Source organism: Thamnophis elegans, chromosome Z (genome assembly GCF_009769535.1).
Source record: "Thamnophis elegans isolate rThaEle1 chromosome Z, rThaEle1.pri, whole genome shotgun sequence".
Lineage (NCBI taxonomy): Eukaryota > Metazoa > Chordata > Lepidosauria > Squamata > Colubridae > Thamnophis > Thamnophis elegans.
Genome location: NC_045558.1, coordinates 47,515,395 through 47,536,083, shown reverse-complemented (window position 1 = coordinate 47,536,083; position 20,689 = coordinate 47,515,395). Strand labels below are relative to the sequence as shown.

Below are 20,689 nucleotides of genomic sequence, written 5' to 3'. Positions count from 1 at the left end.
TGGCTGACTAGATGACAAAACTCGTAACATGACCTCCTGCTGGATTCAAAAAAAAAAAAAGGGGGGGGGGTGAGTGGGAAACTGCATAAATTTTTTCAGATAGATCTTTTTCAAAAAGATCCAGGAGATCTTTTTTTTTTTTTGAGGAAGGAGGACACCAGCCCCTGCTTAAAAAGCCTGGGACTATCTTCCTGCAGTAAATAGTTTATCACTGCTTGAATCCACTTGGTAGTCAACACCCTGGAGGCTTTTTAAAATCAGGATAAAGAGGGATTTAATTGATAGATGGTTGCACTGACCACATTGAGGATCTTGTCCATTTCATCAGGTCCAAATTTGATCCATCTAGGATCAAATTGTTCCCAAATAACCAGAAAATATATTTCCCCAGACATCTTGCAAGATCTACACCAACTGAGAATGAATCCAAGAAACTCTGTCCATCAGGTATTGAACAAATTCCTATATGCAGCCCTGAACATGGTCACCTGAGGCCTCCTGTTCCAGGAGGGATCAGGTAATCCTGAAAAGAGCCTCCAGGTAACACTCTTCAGAAACAATAAGAGTGACCAAATGGTGTTTCACCACTCTTGTCATGAAGTAAGTGTTAATAGCAGCTTTAATTTGTGTCTGGTTGGAGTTATCCCTGTTTTCCTCTAGCATTGATTTAGGTATCTTCATCCCTTTTCAGAATTTACAGCTCTTCTGTAAGTTGATCTGGGATAGGCTCATGGCTGCCATGGGAGACATGAACTTGTGATGACTCCCCTAGATACCTCTCCAGATCAGCTTGGAGGAGAATGAACTAGTTCTGGGCTCATCAGGAGAGGAGATGGTCAACAGGAGTTGGTCAGTGGCTGAAAGTGATTTGACTTGAAGCACAGCTGCAGCATGACAGCACTGAGCCTTCAGTGGGGAAAGCATGCAGCCACAGCCGGTCAGCAATAAGAAAAAGGAGCTGCCTTCTGCACCTGATCCAAAAACATATAGGGCAGAGAAAAGGTAGGAGCAGTGAAGGTCAGCCAGATGACTCATGAGAAGGCAGCCTTGATCCTCTTGATGGGCTGCACCATAATCTGGATATTTAGCACAAAATTCAGTTGGAAATGATGCTGGGAACAATATGTTCATTTCCTTGCTATGTGTTTGGGCCTTGTGTCTCTTCAGCTGTTACTTTTGTCTTGCCTTGCCTTTACCGGTGAATTTGCCTTTGTCTTGGAAACTTGCTTTGGCTTAGTGGATTGGACTTGCCATTGCTTTGAGGATTAGTGTTGGTTTCATTTGAGAAGCCTATGAAACTTATTGGGGTTGAGCTGGTGCCAGCACAGGGAATTGCTGGGGAATACCAATTCAGACTTGGAAACCTTAATAAAGAGCCTTACACCCATGCTGTGTGTGTGAGTGAGTAAAACAGCACAGAATTCTTGAGCCACTTTGAGGCCAAATACAGGAATAGCAGATTAAAGTCCCCAGGATTTCAAGACTAGGGAACTCCACTGCCAGCCCTGAAATGACCTCAAACAACTCAAGCAGGGATGTTGCTACATAGTAGGGAAGATGCTATAGTAGCAACATTCCCAACTGATCACAGGAGTCCAAGTTTAGTAACAGGGTCTCACAGTTGGAGATTGGTCCTGAAGGCCAACAGAGATATTCAGGTGAATACTATCACCCCATCTCCTTTGTCTTAGGATCTTAGTTGGTGTCAAACCTAAACACAATCAGGGAAATCTCAGAGAAGGGAACCTACATGGCTTAGGGTTAGGTTACAAACAGAATTGATGTTGGCCATCTCATCAGCCCATCACATTTGGACCACAGTGCTTTCAAGGGCAGCTGTTCAGGGGCTAGAAGTGAAATCAGGGGAACAGAACATGCCACTGGTTCTAAGCATTGATGTTATTGTCCCCTGAAATGGTGCCCATTGCCACCTTTATGTGTTGTTCGGCCCAAGAGCTTCCAAGATTATCTTTCCCCTCCCACCTTTACCCTATTCCTTTCAAGCCATGGGCTCTGCCATCCCCTTAAGCCCCTCACAATCATTCCCTCAGACACTTTGGGGAGATAGATGAGTAAGGGAGGCCCCATGGCACTGGTTCAGGCTCTTGGTGTCAACAAAATTTCACCTCTCCATCCCCCCCTCATTATCCTTCTTAAGTCTAAACTCTCTTACGGGTCAGCTGAAAAGACGGCAGACTTTCCCAATGCTCCATCTGACTCTTATTCTGGCCCCCCAACACCAGCCACAGACAAACTAGCCACTTTCACCGTACAAACTGGCTCTCAACCACTTCAGGGCTTTTTCCTCTGGCATACCATCATCTTGTCCATTGCCTTTGGGTAGCCACAGTCCACCTAAGGTCTTTTCTACTGTCTTTATATGGGGGAATTTTAGAAGATTCTCTATTGAGAGTCACCAAATTCCCACTTGGTCTAGTACTGCCGTCTCTAGGTCCCATTCCTGGTGTGCCAGCCCTTTGTCTCTGTCACTGCTGTCACAAAGATCCTGGCTGCCAACCACGTTTTGATTTTCTTTGGATTTCAGCCTGGTTATCAGGCCCTGATGTCAGCTTGATCTTGGCTCTCATAGATCTCATACCATAGGTCTGACTGCTGCTGGAAGTCCGCCACTACCAAACTCAGCTGCAGTTCTCTCTCTCTCTCTCTCTCTCTCTCTCTCCATCCATCCATCTATCTACCTACCTTTCTCTTTCTTTCTTTCTTTCTTTCTTTCTTTCTTTTCTTTTCTTTTTTCTTTCTTTTTTCTTTCTTTCTTTGCATCTTTGCATCTTTCCTCTAGTAATTTGTACCATAAATTCCATACTGAATAGTATTCAGATTCTTCTTTGTCTTTTATTTTCTTTGTGAGTCTGTCCATTTCGACGCATTCTAGTACTTTTTTTAATGACATTTTCTTCTTTTGGTGTATTTTTGTTTTTCCATTTTTGTGTGTATATGATTCTTGCTGCCATTATTACATATAGTATTAGTTATTTGATTTTTTTCCTCATAGTTCCCTGTAATTATTCCTAATAAAAATAATTCCGCTTTTAATTCTATTGGTTGTGTAATTATCTCTTCCAGCCAGTTTTTTATTTTTATCCAATATTTTTTTTGCTGTTGTACACATCCACCATATATGATAAAAAGTTCCATGTGCCTGGTTACATTTCCAGCACTCAGGTGAACATTCCAGAAACATTTTTCTATTCTTGCTGGTGGTAGGTGCCATCTGTAGAACAGCTTGTACAAATTTTCCCGTTGCCATTGTTAGCTTGCAATTTATTTCCCAGAAGCCTTCCTATTTTGCTAATTCTATGCTGTATCCAAAGTTTGTTGTCCACGTTATCATGGTCTCTTGCACTATTTCTTCCATTTTGAATCGTAATAAATAATGGTATATTTTTTTATCAGTTTTTCTTCAGTCCCCTGTAAAATTTTGTCTAGTTCTTGTGGTTCTTTGTAAAATCCGTCTGTTTCTAGGTCCTTCTTATAGGTAGTCTGTATCTGTATGTACAGCCACTAGTCTATATCTATACCCTGATTTTTTAATTCTTGTCTTGTTTTTAATTTCTCCTGGTTGTCCAATAAATCTTCATAGCTTATTATTTTATTTATATCTAGTACATTTGGGTAGACTAGTGCTTCCATAGTCGATAGCCAAATTGGAATTTAATTATGTTTTCTTTTATTTTTTAACCATGTTTGCAGTAAGGTATTTCTAATTTGATGCCTTTGGAAATAGCTATGTGTTTTATTTTTCACATCCCAAAGAAAGCATGCCAGCCTATTTCTAGATCCAGTCCCTTATCCAGGTAAGAGTTGCTGCCTGGTAATGGAGCTCCCAGTCTGGGAATCCAAAACTTCTTTTCTCTCTACTGTCTTGTAGTAATTTTAATTTGATCCATGGTTTTTTCCCTTAACCAAATAAATTGTGTTATTAATTTGTTTAGGGCCGTAAAGAATTTTTCTCCTAAGTTTATTGGTGTTACTTGTAATAAGAACAGGAGTTTTGGCAGGATGTTCATTTTAACTCAGCTACAGTTATCTTAACCTAGTTATAATCTAACCTTTTAGGCAGAGATGTACTCTGCCAAAAAGATGGCAAGATGGCAAATAATATCATTATGCAAACCTGCCCATTTTGTATGTACATCTATATACAAAATAGACTTTTCATTGCAATGCCACATCTTTTCCATTTCTGACACAATAACTACGTAGTTCTCAAATATCTTATGCATTTATTTCTGATTAGCTATTTTTTCTATCAACTTATGAAAATATATTTTTGGATATTAAATAGTGGAATGCAACAAATTCTGTGTGAATACTCAAATACTATAAGTTATTTTAATATAGTATTTCTTGGTGAAGTAGGATAGAGAGGTCCTTTCACTTTTTAAAGTTAGAAACAAAAATAACGCTACAGCCACCATAAAGCTAAATTACAATATATTTTGTAAATTTGTTTTGTCTTACCAGGATTGCAGTCTGTAAGAAGTGAACAGATGGAGAGAAGGACTTTGGATATTGTTAATGCTGGGCTCCAGTTGTCTTTTAAAATGTCCAAGCAAATTATTCCTTGGCTATTAATATTACAATGATAAATTCTTGTCCGAAATGTAACCTGGAAAAGATTTATATTTTATATATTACTCATATTTTCAATGTATAGGCTGTGATAGCTTTGAGAGAGAGAGAGAGAAAGAGATAGAGAGATAGAGATAGATAGATAGATAGAGAGAGAGAAGTGAATGCAACTAAATAAAAATAAATAATGCTTCCATCAAATAATCAAATAATCAAATAACTAAGCAATGTTAGGGGGATGGGGAACTTAAATATAATAAGATAAAATCTGAAAGGAATTAGAATGTACTGCAATCAATGATTGTAATAGTAACTAAGATTTGGAGACATTATGTATGATGAATGGTTCCTTACCTCAGACAAATCAAGTATAAAACTTTCATTTTTCTTTATAAAATATTCCAAAGGAAGGAAGCACGGGGCAATTTTATTTATTTTTAAATAGTGATATTCAAGTTTTTAGATTAACATCATGTTTTAGATTAACATCATATTTTATAATACGTGGTGACTCAAAATAGTGGGAAATGTTCCTATTTTTAGAAATTGTAATGAGAGAATCATCTGGTTTCTATACAAAAACGGAATTTAGAGTTACAGTTATTGTCCCTAAACTATATTAATGTAGTTTGTAACTTCAGTCAGAAGTATTGATGAAAAGAAATGTGAGATCTATGCTAAATTACTAATGCTTTAGTCTAATTGGAATTTATGAAGTAAATTATTTATAATTAACTTAAATCCAATAATTTCTATGTAATTAGATATGAACAGATTAGAGAACCATGTTAATTTTTCTTTTCTCTTACCTTTGGTGGTTTAAATGGATAGTCTGGAGAGAACATGATATCAAGGAAAAAAACTCCTCCTTCATATACAGAACCTGGAGGGCCAAGTATAGTTGATCTCCATTCATAAATATTGTCTCCCTTTGGTCCAGCACTATGATAAAAATAGAATAAACAATTTCTTAGACTGAGAAGATTTTCATTAGAACTGAAAAAAGACTTTCTTAAAAAATTTTCTAATTTGCTATGTGTCTGGATTCATTTGTTGTTTTTTAGCTCAAAGTCAAAATGCCACAGTATTTTTCCCAGTCTTTATGTTTCCTATAATATAATTTGTAGTTAAGAAGCACATGGAAAATATCTGCAACAGATAAAGGATTTACTATTATTTCATGTTTTATAGTATATCCATGACATGTTATCACAATTTCATATTGGGTTCAGTGCCAGGTATTTTTTAGGTTGAAAAATAGTTTCTTAGTCAACCAATTAAGGGATCTATTTTTAGTCAACAACTCCATGTCAATTTGAGCACTAATAACTGGGACTCTTCAAAAATTTCCTTGTCTGGGAAGTCATTGAGAGAGGATGCTGGGAAGAAAATTCATGTTGTGAAATAACTTTAAAAAGTTGATTGACCCAGGAGCTGGATTGGAGCATACTTATCTGTTCTGTTTAGGCATATTTTAGATAATCTTATCAAAGTCCATTGAATGGATCCTCTACCAGTATATGAAAACTTTCGGCCTGATACTTTAGTTATTAGATGTCTATGTAGGCAGGAAACGTGAGGAACATCTGGATTTCTCAAATTGCCTGGCTTTTTGTAATACCCATCAGTTCAGTATCTGACAGGGTAATGACCTAGTTAATCAAGTTTATCTCCAACACTCCTTCAAAGAATTGACTTGTGGGAGGTTCAGGTTTTATTCAGGCTGACACTTCCCAAGGACAGTAGAGGTGGAACATCCTTAGTTACTAACTTTATTACTTTTTACTTTATTACTTTTTACTGACTTTAAATTTTATTTATTATTTATATTATTACTATATTATTACTAACTTTCATGTAGAATCACTTTTTTCCAAGTTTAGTCATTAATGAATTGACTCCCTATATATGAAACACAGAGCAATGGGAAGATCTCAAACTTGCAAGGCAAAGGCTTCATTTTGAACAGCCTGCTGGAAATAATAGGAAGTTTGAAATAAAGAAGGATATGTTTAGTCTCTCCTATATGGGAGTCATTCAATCTTTTTCAAGTTAACCAATAGCCTTTCAAAAAGTCATTCAATTTTTTTCAAGTTAACCAATAGCCTTTTAAAAGCTGCCCGAGAAAGATGATGATTGCATTTCTGGTTTTGAATTTGTAGAGTGATTTAATTTGGCTCTAAATATTATGATTTGCAAGTCTTTGATCCAATACATTCTGGGTAGAGGAACTTGCCTTGCATGTTCCTCTATGTTTTATTTTGGTCTCTTAGGTTGTTCCAAATTAGAATCTACCGTTTTACCATCACTTACTTTTGAAACACAGTTGCCTCTATATGAGTTTATTTTAACTAGCTCAGCAATGTTTGGATGACTGTGTTTATTCATAATGAAAGACTCTTTTAGTGTTCACTTTATTAACAGTAGATAAGAGCTTGAAACTTGACAATACTATTTGTATCAATAGATATTGCCTACTTATAAAATCAGTACTGTTTTTGGTTTTTAAGTTGGCATCAGCTTGCTGTATAAGCCTAGTGACAGTTGGACAAATGGCTGTAATTTGAGAAGGGGAAGTTTTTCTGGGATAGAAAGATCTAAGAGTAGGGGAATTCTCTATTTCTGCTTCTAAATCCCATTCCAGGGGTTATATCTATTTGAGGAACTATCAGAAAATGTGGAAGGGGTTGGTTACTTAAGACAAGTGACTGTTTGATTTTTAGAAATCCATTAATGTTGAGATGTTTGATAGGCTTAAGTGAAGTCTGAGAGACAGAATGTGGATAGACACTTCCTCTTCTTTCTTTCCGCTATGAAAGAGATGATAAAAAATACCAGTTTTCAGTAAAATAATAAAATTGAAGGTCTCCAGTAAGAGAGAGAAAGATGAAAGTAAAATAGAACAAAATGGGATGAAATAAAAAGCAAAAAAAGCTTGTTAAAATGAATTAAGAAAGGCTAAGAATAAGCTTCTAAAGCATATGGCTACTCTTTCACCATATTTTCCTTCCCCTGCACAGATATAGAATAGATGGTACTTGGCTAAACAATAATAACTTTGAGATGGATCTAGATTTTGTCCTAGTGGACAAAGAAAATGTGATTTTTTTTATTTGGAAGGAGAAAAATTGGTGTATTAGAAAATCAGTGAAATGATTATTGCTCAATTGTAACTCACAATGCCAACCTCAACTCACTAACTGAAAATGTATTTAATTTACCTAATTTTCATTTACCTTTGAATAATACATCACAGCTGTAGCCACTATAAAAAAATAAATCTAGAAAATTAACAATTAAAAATCCCACTGCAAAATTGAGCGTTTAACTGCTTAAAATATAGTTTTAACTCAACATGTAAATGTGCAGAACACTTACAAAGTAGCAATGTGAACTACTTGATATTAGCTTACTAATGTGCAACTCTTACTTGAACCATGGAATTATATCATTTCTAATTGTGATATATTAACTTGAAAAGCCACTCCCACTTTTCTTCTTTTCCAGGCTTCTTAAAGACAAACAGAAACCAAATATATGTGATCTGAGCGATATTATTTCACAGTGCAAATAAGATTATTGTCTCTGGTCACTTTCCATTCCTTTACTATAGAAGTCCTTAACAATGACACTTTGCCTTTTCTCTGGAGCAGCTGCAGTGTTTCTTCTTCCAGCTGCAGCGTTCAAAAATGTTCTTTTCAATTTCCTTAACATTGTCAGTTTTTGAATATCAGGTTTTTTTTTCTTTCTGAAGATGATTTCTTCTTGTAGCTTTGAGTGTGCCTGAGAATAGATGATTTAAGGCTCCTTTTAAAAAAGTTTTTTTTTTAGAGTTGTACTTCTGGGTGGTTGTTTCTTATTGCATTTCTTAACAGAGTCATGTTTGGTAAAGTTTAGCCCTAAAAGGTTTTTTTTAAAGAAACCCTGATCGTTTACTATTGATTTTTTCTTCCTTTATTTTCTTTGGATTCTCTTTTTCTAAACAATTAGCAGTATGGGACCCTAGAGATTTTTGACTCTTCCTCTTAAATAGATTAAATTGAAAGTCACATTCCTGCTGTGATTGATGTGATTTCAATGGTGAAATAAAGCATTTACAGCATTTCTTTGAATAGTTATATTCCAAATATTATGATCTTTTTGTTGAAATAGTATTTTGTTGTATTATGGTGATTTGAATTTGTACCATTCTCCTTAACAGGGTCAAGCAAGCAAGAGAGACACTGTTGAACCATGGTTGTATGGTGAATTGAAGAACTTTGATATGGACTGGATTTCAGCTTGTTTTCTTCCTGTTTCCACCAGAGCTAAGGTTCCTAGATAGGTGTGGAACATGTATAGGGTTCATTTTCCATCCAGGAAATTGCAAGAGCGGCTCTTCTCCTGCGAGGCGGCTGGCTGAACAGCTGCCCAAAGGTCCGCGCGCGCGCGCTGGTGGAATCCCCGGGCGCTGCTGGTACCGCCGCCACCGCCGCCCCCTGCGAAACCCAAGAGCGGCTCTTCTCCTGCGAGGCGGCTGGCTGAACAGCTGCCACCGCCGTGCGCCTTCCTGCCTCAGCCGCTCCGTCGCTTCCAAGGAATGGAGTCAGCGGCGGCAGCTTTACTTCTGAGGCACTGCACACTTCCCCAATAGTCGTCACAGCCCAGGTAAGAGAACGGGAACTTCCCGCCTGGCTTCCAGCCCGCACCGAAAGGGGGCCGTTGGGGTTTTTTGTGGAGCTCGGAAAGACGCGCGTCAGCTGTGCGCGTCCGCCTCCTCGGGGCCACTTTTGCCCAAGCGCCCGAGGCAGCCAACCCTGGTAAGCAGGTGGTGGTTAACTGGCGCCTTTGCTGCAGGTTTTTCTGGAAGGGGCCACTGCCGCTGTCCGGAGGTGACCTTGAGCTGCTCGCTCGCTCTATGCGGGGCTGGTGGGGCTGTGACGCTCGGAGGTGGCGCGTGTGGGAGTGAGAGGCGCGGGGACTGGCTTTCTCCGGACCGGCTTTCTCCGGGGGGGGGGGGAGGCGAAGGACCAGGCTGCAGCGCAAAGGCTCCTGGGCCGTGCGCAAAAGCTCCTGGGCCGTGCGCAAAGGCTCCAGGGAAGAGAGCCCTGTGCGCCCCTGCGCGCGCTCAGCGGGCCACGGTAAAATTATCAAAGGCTGACTGGTCCGCGGCGATAAAAAGGTTGGGGACCACTGCCCTAGAGTTGGTGGAAGTGGCTTCCCATGCAGGTCTAAGTCCTTTGTTGGTGATTCTTGGAGAGGGGCTTGCCCTGTGCTCAGGCCCAATTTCTGTCCTTTTGTTCCCTTAACAACTTGGTTCTTTTTCTGAAGGAACTTTTCCTGGATTTGTCTACCCTGTTTACATGACTTTGCCACTTTTAGATATGGTGGCTTTGGCTTAGTCTCACACATTCCTTACCCTGGCATAGAGTTAAACAGGAGATGCCGCAAAATGAGGCTCACTCATCACCACTCAGAGCATTACAGGTTTTTATATGTATTCTTGCCAATAGATTTGCTGTCTAGTTGGCATGGAGGTACAATATTTTAGGAAAACAAATCTAACACATTGAAAGACCGAGGAAATTAATCCAAAAGCAAAGAATACAAAGAGAAAATTTTCCTTCCCCAGGATCCCAAATCAGGTAACTAAGATGTGAGCCAAGACCAGTTCTAGCCCCTCTGGATCTTGGAGATGTGAAATGCTAGTGTCTTAAGCTTGACTAGTTTTGCTTCAATATAATTCTTATTGTTGCAAAGACAGTTACAGGATTCACAACCCTGATCTATCCTTAATAGTACATAATCAATAGTCTCACAATTCTGGGTGACTGTAGTTCTTATGTCTGTCATTTCTTCTGTCAGAGGAATGATGAGGGAGGATATGACACTTTTAGCTAGGATGCTCGTCACTTTTTTTAGATTTATGTAAGCTCTTGAGCCGAGATGGCGCAGTGGTTAAATGCAGCACTGCAGGCTACTTCAGCTGACTGCAGTTCTGCAGTTCGGCTGTTCAAATCCCACCGGCTCAGGGTTGACTCAGCCTTCCATCCTTCCGAGGTGGGTAAAATGAGGACCCGGGTTGTTGGGGGAAATATGCTGACTCTGTAAACTGCTTAGAGAGGGCTGAAAGTCCTATGAAGCGGTATATAAGTTTAACTGCTCTTTTGGACAGGGCAGGGACCTTTACTAAGGAAAGAGTTAGAGCCATGACCTCTGTTTTGGATAAGTATCATCGCTCTCACAACAGGAAGATAGTTCCCGTTTAAGTCATATTAATGGACTTACTTGCATGGAAGGCAGGGCATATAGAGAGGTCAAATGCCCCATGGCACCAGCCCCCCCACCCAAACTGTGGACTGGGACATAACCATGAATCTCCTTCCCACATAAATAAGCCTTTAGGTAAAAATAAATGAGGGGTGGTGGTGCATAGGAGACATTATAAATCTTTTCACAAGTAAAAACAGGAGAATTTGAGGGCATTAGTGTTTATGATTCCCAACATTATTGAAATATATACACTGAGTTGCATTAGTTATACCTAAAAGATTCTTTGGTTTGTCCTTTGTTTTGGTTCTGGAGATAATCCAAAGTGATAGAACATTTCCTCCCACAAGTCACTCGTAAATTCCTTTAAAGGAGTAACATCTCTTAATGTCTTTAGGCTTGAGGGTATTCCAAAGAAGAAGGTGGATGTGACTCCCCCCAATGTCAAAAGTCTCCCTACACAAAAATGCTATGCTCTTCATAGCTATTTGTGCCAATTCTACAAAAAAAATGTTGTTATGACTGTGCTGCAGTGCTTCTAAGCATTGTCCCAGGAGTATTTTGAAGAGAATGTAGGTCTTCCTGACTTGAGTCCTATGGATAAATTGGAGAGAAAGAGAGGGAGGGAGGGGAGATGTCATCAAAAGTAGCAGTGGATCAAGCATATTTACACAGACTTAACTTGGGAGCAATGCTACCATCGGTTTGGGTCCAGATATACTAAATGAGGTGAAATTACACCATATGTGGACTTTTCCAGCATGTCCTAGGGATCCCTTTGGTTTTCCTTTCTTCACCATAACTTTATTTCCTAGCTTAATGTTACTTGGAATAATTTTGTGCTCTTTGGAAGCAGCATTAGCTTGTTCTAAAACTTTAGCAATATCTGCTCTTACTTTTGCTAAGTTTTTAAGCCATTCTGGATTCCAATCTACATATCCTCCTCTAGTTTCCCAGTGCACCCAAACAGGATTTCATAGGAACAGTCTCCAGTTGAGCTGCTAGAACACTGGCTATTAGAAGAGTTGGCAGAAAATCTACCCATGCATGTGGATTTTTGAAACAGTTTCCTTAATGCACTTTTAATGGTGCCATTCATGAGTTCATATTTTCCATTACTCTCCAGTCGATACACTGTCACTTGCGTTTGATCGCCAACTGTGCGGTAAAGGCTTCAAAGAACTGACTAACAAAAAAAAAAAGATGTGCTCCTATCTTTTGAAATCTGTAATGGCAGGCCCCAGCAACAAAATACTTTCTTGGTGCAACAACCTTGCAGTGCTTTCTGCAGTATTACTGCATGTGGGAAAGGCTTCCACCCAACAAGAAAATCCACCTACTACAGCTAAAAGAATTGTAAAACCATCCTTGTGCTTGGTAATCCCTCAATGTAATCCAGGAAAATTATATAACATAGAGCAATTTGTCTTTGACCATAAAGTGGAAGCTGAAATTTAGAATAATCTCATTTTTGGACTTGACATTCCAGGCAATTGTCAACAATTTGTTGAACCATTTGCTATTGGTTGGGCCATGTTGCAACTTGACATATCTTTGCCAAGTCTTCTCCATTTCATCATGGACCATCTCATTTAGATCCAAAACAATTTATTACTTAACCCCAAATTTACTTACCATTACTAAAGCATGTACAAAAGAGGTTGGGCAACCTTTGGAGAAGAACCAAGTATCTAAACCAGTATGAGCCTTAATCCAATATATGGGTGGTGCGCATGGTTGTTTTCAATGAAGAGGATAATGAGGATGAAGAGGATGGCATCTACAGCCACCATCACCAGGTGAGGGAGACACGGAGGAGACTCCTGACGGCTTGGTTCAATGGGGAACAAGCACGACTCAGCAGCAGTTGGGGGAGGGGGTTAAAAATGCAAAGGGATTTGGCTGTGGGGCCAGGACTCTCCTTGAAGAAATTCTCGCTGTCCTCCAGCTTCCTTTCCTTGGTGGAGCTTTGTGTAGAGGAAAAGCCGCTCATGTGGGAGGGGCTGGGGGAGAGACACAGCCTCTTGTTCTTGCACTCCAGGAGTTGCGGTAGGCACTGACCTCCACGTCCAGGGTCACCTTGATGTCCAGTAGCTCCTGGTACTTGTCTAGCTGCTGCTGCATGCAGGCCTGCATCTCAGCCATCTCCCATTCCTTGTCTGCCAAGATGCGGCGGCTGGTATCCCGCTCCTGGGCCAGGGAGTCCGCCAGGTCCCGCAGCTTTGCTTACTTGGCTGCCAGCTTGGTCACGTAGCTCTTCTCCAGCTCCTCCTTGTAGAGCTTGACCAGGGCCTCGTGCTGGCCACGGTGGTACTGCAGCGCATCGGCCAGCATGCCCTCCAACTCCTGCTGGCACCTGTTGTCGATCTCCACCAGGCGCATCTCGTGGCAGCGTTTGCTCTCACGGAGCTCCTTGCTGTAGATGTTCTTTGGGAACTCCAGCTCTTCCTACGGGTCTGCAGGCTGGTCTCCGCATCCACCTGCTGCAACATTTCGTCCTGAAGCTGCTTTTTGATGTCGGCCACCTCCAACCTGGCCAGCTGTCCTCTGAGGTCACAGCCTTCAGTCTCCAGGTTCTCCCCCAAGGCAGCAGCGAGCAGGTTTCCTTCCTTTTTGGCCTTGAGCTCCTTGCTGACCTGGGTAAGCTTCCAGCTGGAGAAGCACACTCTCCCTGGCTACCGAGTTCAGCATCTTGCATGTGTTTCCCAGCTGGGTCTTGTAGGCTGCCTTGATGACAACCACCTGGAGGCTGACCTCCTCCTCTGAGTTGAGGATGCGCAGCCGTAGTCCCGCGGTTTCCGACTCCAGCAAGCACACCTTGCTGATGTAGACTGCCAACAGGTGTTCAGCTCCTGCAGGTTCTCCTTCTCTTACAGGCAGGTGAGACGGGTGGGTGACAGTGGCATGGAGGTGTAGGAGCCGCGCTTCTGCCCGGTGGGGGTCTCCATGATGGTGGCGGCGACCCCAATATATGGGACTTTTAGACTCTGTCAGTTATTACATATACTGTTCATAAACATATACATATATACATATACATACATACATACATATCTTGCCACATTTCTTCCTTAGTAGATTGTCTAAAGTTGATACCCACTGATGTCTTGCTCAGTATTGTATGTATTGAGTAATCCCTTTAATAACATATTCACTGTCTTATGCAATTGCTTTCCCCCTCTTTGCCTATCACATGCTGCAGTACCTTTTGAACAGCCACTAATTCTGCTTCTTGCGCGCTATGAGAATTTGGTAAAAGAACCTCTAATTTTAAAGCACTAGTAGAAATAGTTGCCTAAAACATATACCTGATCTCCTCCCACCATCACTAAATCGTATTTCCTTACCCAATACTAGGCTGGCAGGCACTAGCCAGAGGGACGGAAGCCTTGATGCATCATGTGAGGAAGCCTCAGGGGCTGATACAGGAAGTGGCGGACCCAACCCAGCCGTGGCAGGATATAGCAATGGATTTTATTGTGGAAGTGCCGGAGAGCAATGGTCATACTGCTATATGGACTGTGATCGATCTCTTCTCCAAGCATGCCCATTTTGTACCATGTTCCAGGTTACTGTCTGCATAAAAACTGGCTATGTTATTTATCACACATGTCTACAGTCTCCATGGGGTGCCCATGGAGACTGGGGAATGCAATTTATAGTGAAGTTCTGATGGGAGTTTGTCCAGAGGATTGGTTCAGTGCAGGGTTGTAGCTCAGCTTTCCATCGAGCCCCAATGGGGCAGCTGAAAAAGATAATGGTGTAACACAACCTCCAGTGTTATGCCACCTACCAACAGACTAGTTGGGTGGATCTCCTGCCGTTTGCGGAGGTGCATAGCAGCACTGGGTTTTCCCCGTTTTGAATGGTCAAAGGGTTAAATTTCATACCTATTCCAGAGAACCCACAAGAACCCTCCTCCCCTTGCCAGTTTGATAAGTGGATGAGCAACATACAAAGCATGTGGAGCACAGTAAAGATGGCTCTGACCAAAGCCGCTGAGGCCTACAAAGCCCAGGCGGACAAAAAATGGGTCACTCACAAACTGTGAGTGCGAACTGGCAGCAATTCACCCCTGACTTATCTGCTAATTCCTTGAAGAAGCTTAGTACAAGGGACACCCTTGTGCGATCCATCAGAATTTTTTCAGCCCAAGTTCACATAAATAGCTCACAGACAGATTAATATTCTAATCTTTTCTGGTTTGTGGTCAAATCCCTCCATTAAACCTCCATGTGTCTGTGTCTATCCTAGTAAATGCTCTCTTTTACCCAGGTGGGCAATAGGAGTCTGGGGAGATTAATATTTGGCCCAAGTAATAGATCAGCAGATGAAGTGGTACTACTTTTTGCAATTCTTCCTATAATACAGGAATCTCCCCAGTATGCTTGTCATAGAACAGAACAAAACAGAATACAATGCTGAATAGAATAAAAATATAATAAAATGGGGAATAGAATACAATAGAATGCAGAATAGAATAGAGGGTGGAATAGAATAAAATGTGGAATAGAATAGAATGCGAAATAGAATGCAGAATAGGATAGAATAACTTTAAACTTTAACTTTACATTAAAATGAATTTTTGTTGCATACAGCTCTGAGGGTTACCATCTCCAATATACACTACATAACTGTTCTGACCCCCCTCCTCCGTCCAGGAACGAAAGTCGAAACCAACGTAAATGAGAATGTTTCTTTTAATCAGTCCAGACTCTCATTGGCTGCAAGCCACATAAACAAGGAGATAAGCACTTTGGCAGCAAGTCCTACAAAACTTGGCAGCAACGCAAACAAACTCGGCAGCAATCCAGCCTGCCAAGTTTATTTCTTGTTAATCCTTAACGTTGACTTCTGCAGAAAGGCGTGGCACAAGAAGTCTCTTTTATAATCAGGCGAGGATCTTAATGATCATCAGCTGAGTGTAATCACCTCTTGTAATTACGCCGTTGTTCTTGACACCGAGTAGCCTTTCGATGGTGTGCATCCCAGAACAACTCACAGATGTTTTCTGGATCAGTCACTCTTGTCTCTTCCCCACTGATCCAAGGCTCAGACGCCACCTGGTGGCCAACCAGTCTCTCCTCACCCTGCTCAGAGTCGGAATCCTGTCCAGGGTCCTCCACCTCCTCCAGGGCCAACTCATAAGACCCCTCGCTGTCGGAGTCTGGTGGCAGCTCCATTGGCTCCTGCCGGGCCACAATACTATCCCTCACTGCAGAGCCCTTCCCCCTGGTCTGATGCCCGGGATGTGGTCGGGAGGTGTTGTCTGTATGATAGGCTCACACCAGGGCAGGGGCATGCACGGCTGTTGCATCAGTCCAGGTCCCCTCGTCCGACCCCTCATCCACCCAGTCTACCAAATACAGGAACCGTTCCTTGAGCCATCTTGAGTCACGAATCCGGGCCACTTCCTGCAGTGGCCGCGTCTCCCATACGTGATGATGGTTGATGGGAAGAGGGTCGGCGGAGAGGACAACCCAATTGTTCAGGGATCAAGAGCGAGCCGTGAAACACCGGGTGCACTTGCATCGAGCGTGAAAGTGTCAGGAGATAAGCCACTGGGTTGATGACGGCCTCCACGGGAAATGATCCAAGATACCGATGGTCTAACTTCTTCACCGGCTGGTGGGATGGAAGATGCCGTGTGGACAGCCACATGTGATCTCCTACAGCCAACTCCGGCACTGCTCGCCGAGACTTATCTGCCACCCTTTTGTAATCTTCCTTCGCCTGGTTCAGATAGCGGCGCACCACTTGGTGGACCGCCTGGAGCTCGGAGAGTAAGTCCTGTGGTGCGGGGACCGGGGGAGTCCACCGGGGTGAGAGGGAAAAAACGAGGGTGGTACCCGATGTTAGCCATGAAGGGTGTCATCCATATGGAGGTGTGCTGGGAGTTGTTAAATGCAAACTCCGCCACGGCCAGGTACTCCACCCAGTTGTTCTGCTGCTGATTCACAAAACAGCACAGGTACTGTTCTAGAATGACAATCACCTTCTCCGTACCCCCATCAGTTTTGGGATGGTGCGCCCAGGACAAACATACTTGAACATCAAGAGCTGCCATCAGCCCTTTCCAAAACTGGGCCGTGAATTGTATCCCATGGTCTGACACAACCCAGTCAGGTAGGCTGTGCAAGTGGAACACGTGTTGGCTGAACATGAGGGCCGTGGCGTGGGCTGTCAGCAATCTCCAACAGGGGATGAAATGCGCCATTTTGGTGAGCAGGTCCATTACAAGAGGACTGTGGTAAGCCCTGACGACGGAGGCAGCTCGGTCAAGAAGTCCATGGACACGGCTCCCCAGGGTCTGTCCGGGGTCGGCAAGGGCTGCAATAACCCTGGAAGTGCCCTCGTCGCTGACTTGGCCTGTCGACATTGGACACACAATGTCACATACTTATGCACTTCGTCTCGTAAGCGACGCCACCAGAACATACGGGAGACCAGATGCAATGTCTTGAAAAGACCAAAATGTCCTGCTGCTGGAGTGTCATGACACTGGGAGAGAACCAGTCCACGGATGGGCCCTGCGGGCACATAGGGCTGGTCCCGATACCTCAAAAGGTCCTCATCAAAGGTCCACAGGGAAGCCGGCCCTACTTCCGCCTTTCATTGCTCCACCCACTCGTCGCCCCACAGTGCATCCCGTATCAAAGACCATACATCCACGGGTTCATGAACAGCAGCAAAGGATTTGACGGGTAGAACAGTCCGGGGTGGAAGCAAATCTGCAGGGTCAGAATACTCTGGTTTTCTAGACAGGGCATCCGCCCTTTGATTCAACCCACTAGGGATGTACATCACCTTAAAATTGAACCGGGCAAAGAACAGAGACCACCGGATCTGATTCAGCTTACGTGCCGTGGTCAAAAACTCCAAATTCCGATGATCCGTCCGAACCTCGACCTGATGCCTGGCTCCCTCCAGGTGATGCCTCCAGACCTCGAACACCACCTTGATAGCCAACAACTCCTTCTCCCATATGGTGTAATTGCACTCGGAAGGATTGAGTTTTGCAAGGGAAAAGGGTACTATCAGGGGCGTGAGCCTGCAGTAACACCGCACCCACCGCGACGTCAGACGCCTCTGCCTCCACAACAAATGGACGATGGGGATCAGGGTACTGTATATACTCGAGTATAAGCCTAGTTTTTCAGCCCACTTTTTGGGCTGAAAAAAGCTGCCTCGGCTTATACTCGAGTCAGTGAAAAATTTGCCCGAAATGGAGGAGAAAAAGGGGCGGGGCCATGCCGCTGGGTGACACTCGTGAATGGCCCAGTGCCCCTGTGAGTTTCCCCTCCCTCTGTGTCAGTTTGCCGCGCAGCGCGCACCGCACCATCCCCCCTCCTCACGTTCTAATGTAATGCAGGGCTGTCTTACGATTCCCCTTCCTCCCCCTCCTGCCGCTCTGCAACAATGTCCCACCTCCTCCTTGTTATGGCAAGCAGCCACATAGCGATGTCCCACCTCCTCTGGTACAGTGATCCAATGATAGGAATCACTGTGCCGTGTGTCATAGGAGGCGGGACATCGCTCCCGCGGCTGCACGGGACATCATCATCACAGCGGGACATCAGCATCATGAGGTGAGTGAAGTATTTCATTGAATACACCGCTAGTTTACTGTTTTTCTTTGAAATAAATATTCAAAAACATTATTGGTATCTATTTTTATTTTTGAAATTTACCAGTAGCTGCTGCATTTCCCACCCTAGGCTTATACTCGAGTCAATAACTTTTCCAGTTTTTTGTGGTAAAATTAGGTGCCTCGGCTTATATTCGGGTCGGCCTATACTCGAGTATATACGGTACTTCAAGATTGGCTCCTTCGTAAAAGCCTGCTTCAGGGCCACGAACGCTCGCTACTCCGTGGGACCCCAGCGAAACAGCACTTTCTTTTGCAGGAGCCAAGTGAGGGGCGCGGTCAAGAAAGCAAAGCTGGGGATGAAGGTCTGGTAGTAGTTGGCAAACCCGAGAAGTCTCTGCACATCCTTCATACGTCAAGGAGGTTGCCAACTATGCATTGCCTCCACCTTGCCCAGCTCCATCACAATTCCTTCAGAGGAGATACGGTGCCCCAGGAACTCGACGGTAGTCTGCCAAAACTGACACTTCTCCAGCTTTGCGAACAAACAATGTTCTCGGAGTCGCTGCAAAACCAGATGCAAATGACGATGATGTTTCCGGGACTTCAAGTAGATCAAGATGTCGTCCAGGTAAATGACAACAAACTGATCCAACAGGTCCCGGAAGAGTTGAGTGTGGCAGCACTCAACTCCATGGGCTTCCCCCTGGCACCTGCAGTCTCCTGAGGAACCAGCACACTAGTGGTCTCCGGGGATGCACGGTGAGGCCTCCGCCTCTGCATCCGGGCATCAATCTGGAGGCACAAGTTGAATTGAATTGAATTGAATTGAATAGGTTTATTTATAGGCCGCCCTTTTCCCTGAGGGGACTCAGGGCGGCTAACAACTCATAGGGAGGGGGATACAGACAATAACATATAACATAACATATAATTAAAAAGTAAACAACATTCATCCAACATTCGGGTGGAGGCAGATCAAATCTCTACCCCCAGGCCTGGCAGGATAGCCAGTTCTTGAGGGCTGCGCGGAAGGTCTGAAGGGTGGTGAGGGTACGAATCCCCACGGGGAGCTCGTTCCAGAGGGTCGGAGCTGCCACTGAAAAGGCTCTCCTCCGCGTAGTAGCCAGCCGGCACTGGCTGGCAGATGGCACTCGGAGGAGGCCTAATCTATGAGATCTAATCGGTCTCGAGGAGGTAATCGGCAGGAGGCGGTCTCCCAAGTACCCAGATCCACTACCATGGAGGGCTTTATAGGTGGTAAGAAGCACCTTGAAGCGCACACGGAGATCAACAGGTAGCCAGTGCAGCTCGCGGAGGATAGGTGTTATGTGGGTAAACCGAGGTGCACCCACAATCACTCGCGCGGCCGCATTCTGGACTAGCTGAAGTCGCCGGTTGCTCTTCAAGGGCAGCCCCATGTAGAGCACGTTGCAGTATTCCAGCCTAGAGGTCACGAGGGCGCGAGTGACTGTTGTGAGTGCCTCCTGATTCAGGTAGGGTCGCAACTGGCGCACCAGGCGAACCTGGGCGAATGCCCCCCTGGTCACAGCCGACAGGTGGTGATCAAAAGTCAGCTGTGGATCCAGGAGGACTCCCAAGTTGCGGACCCTGTCTGAGGGGTGTAAAATTTGGCCCCCCAGCCTGAGTGATGGAATGCTAGCCAAATTGTTGGGAGGGAAACACAACAGCCACTCGGTCTTTTCTGGGTTGAGTACAAGCTTGTTAGCCCACATCCAGTCTCTGACGGCCTCAAGACCCTGGTTCATCACGTCCACCGCTTCATTGAGTTGGCACGGGGCGGACAGATACAACTGTGTATCGTCCGCATATTGATGGTATCTTATCCCGTGCCTCCGAATGATCTTGCCCAGCGGTTTCATGTAGATGTTAAATAGTACGGGGGACAGGACCGACCCCTGCGGCACCCCATATGTTAGGGGCCTCATGGTCGATCTCTGTCCCCCGACCAACACCGACTGCGACCTGTCCGAGAGGTAGGAGGAGAACCACTGTAGAACAGTGCCTCCCACCCCCACCTCCCGCAGTCGTCGCAGAAGGATACCATGGTCGATGGTATCGAAAGCCGCCGAGAGGTCAAGAAGAACCAAGATGGAGGGATGACCTCCATCCCTGGCTCTCCAGAGATCATCGGTCAATGCGACCAAAGCGGTTTCTGTGCTGTAACCAGGTTTGAAGCCGGACTGGAAGGGGTCCAGGTAATCGGCTTCCTCCAAGGATCGCTGAAGCTGGTAGGCC

At 43.9% G+C, this 20,689-nt stretch overlaps 1 protein-coding gene and 1 pseudogene across 1 annotated transcript in view; both read right to left on the bottom strand.

Moving 5' to 3' along the window:
• The window catches only part of LOC116522294 (ubiquitin-conjugating enzyme E2 E2), a 70,079-nt gene that overhangs the window by 1,227 nt on the left and 48,163 nt on the right, over positions 1 to 20,689 (bottom strand). The window contains exons 4-5 of the mRNA XM_032237130.1: positions 5,403 to 5,535; positions 4,483 to 4,630 (exon numbers count right to left, since the gene is read on the bottom strand). Of these exons, the coding sequence (XP_032093021.1) occupies positions 4,483 to 4,630; positions 5,403 to 5,535 (281 nt within the window). The remainder of the gene's footprint in view (positions 1 to 4,482; positions 4,631 to 5,402; positions 5,536 to 20,689) is intronic.
• On the bottom strand, positions 12,635 to 13,790 carry LOC116520509 (annotated as a pseudogene).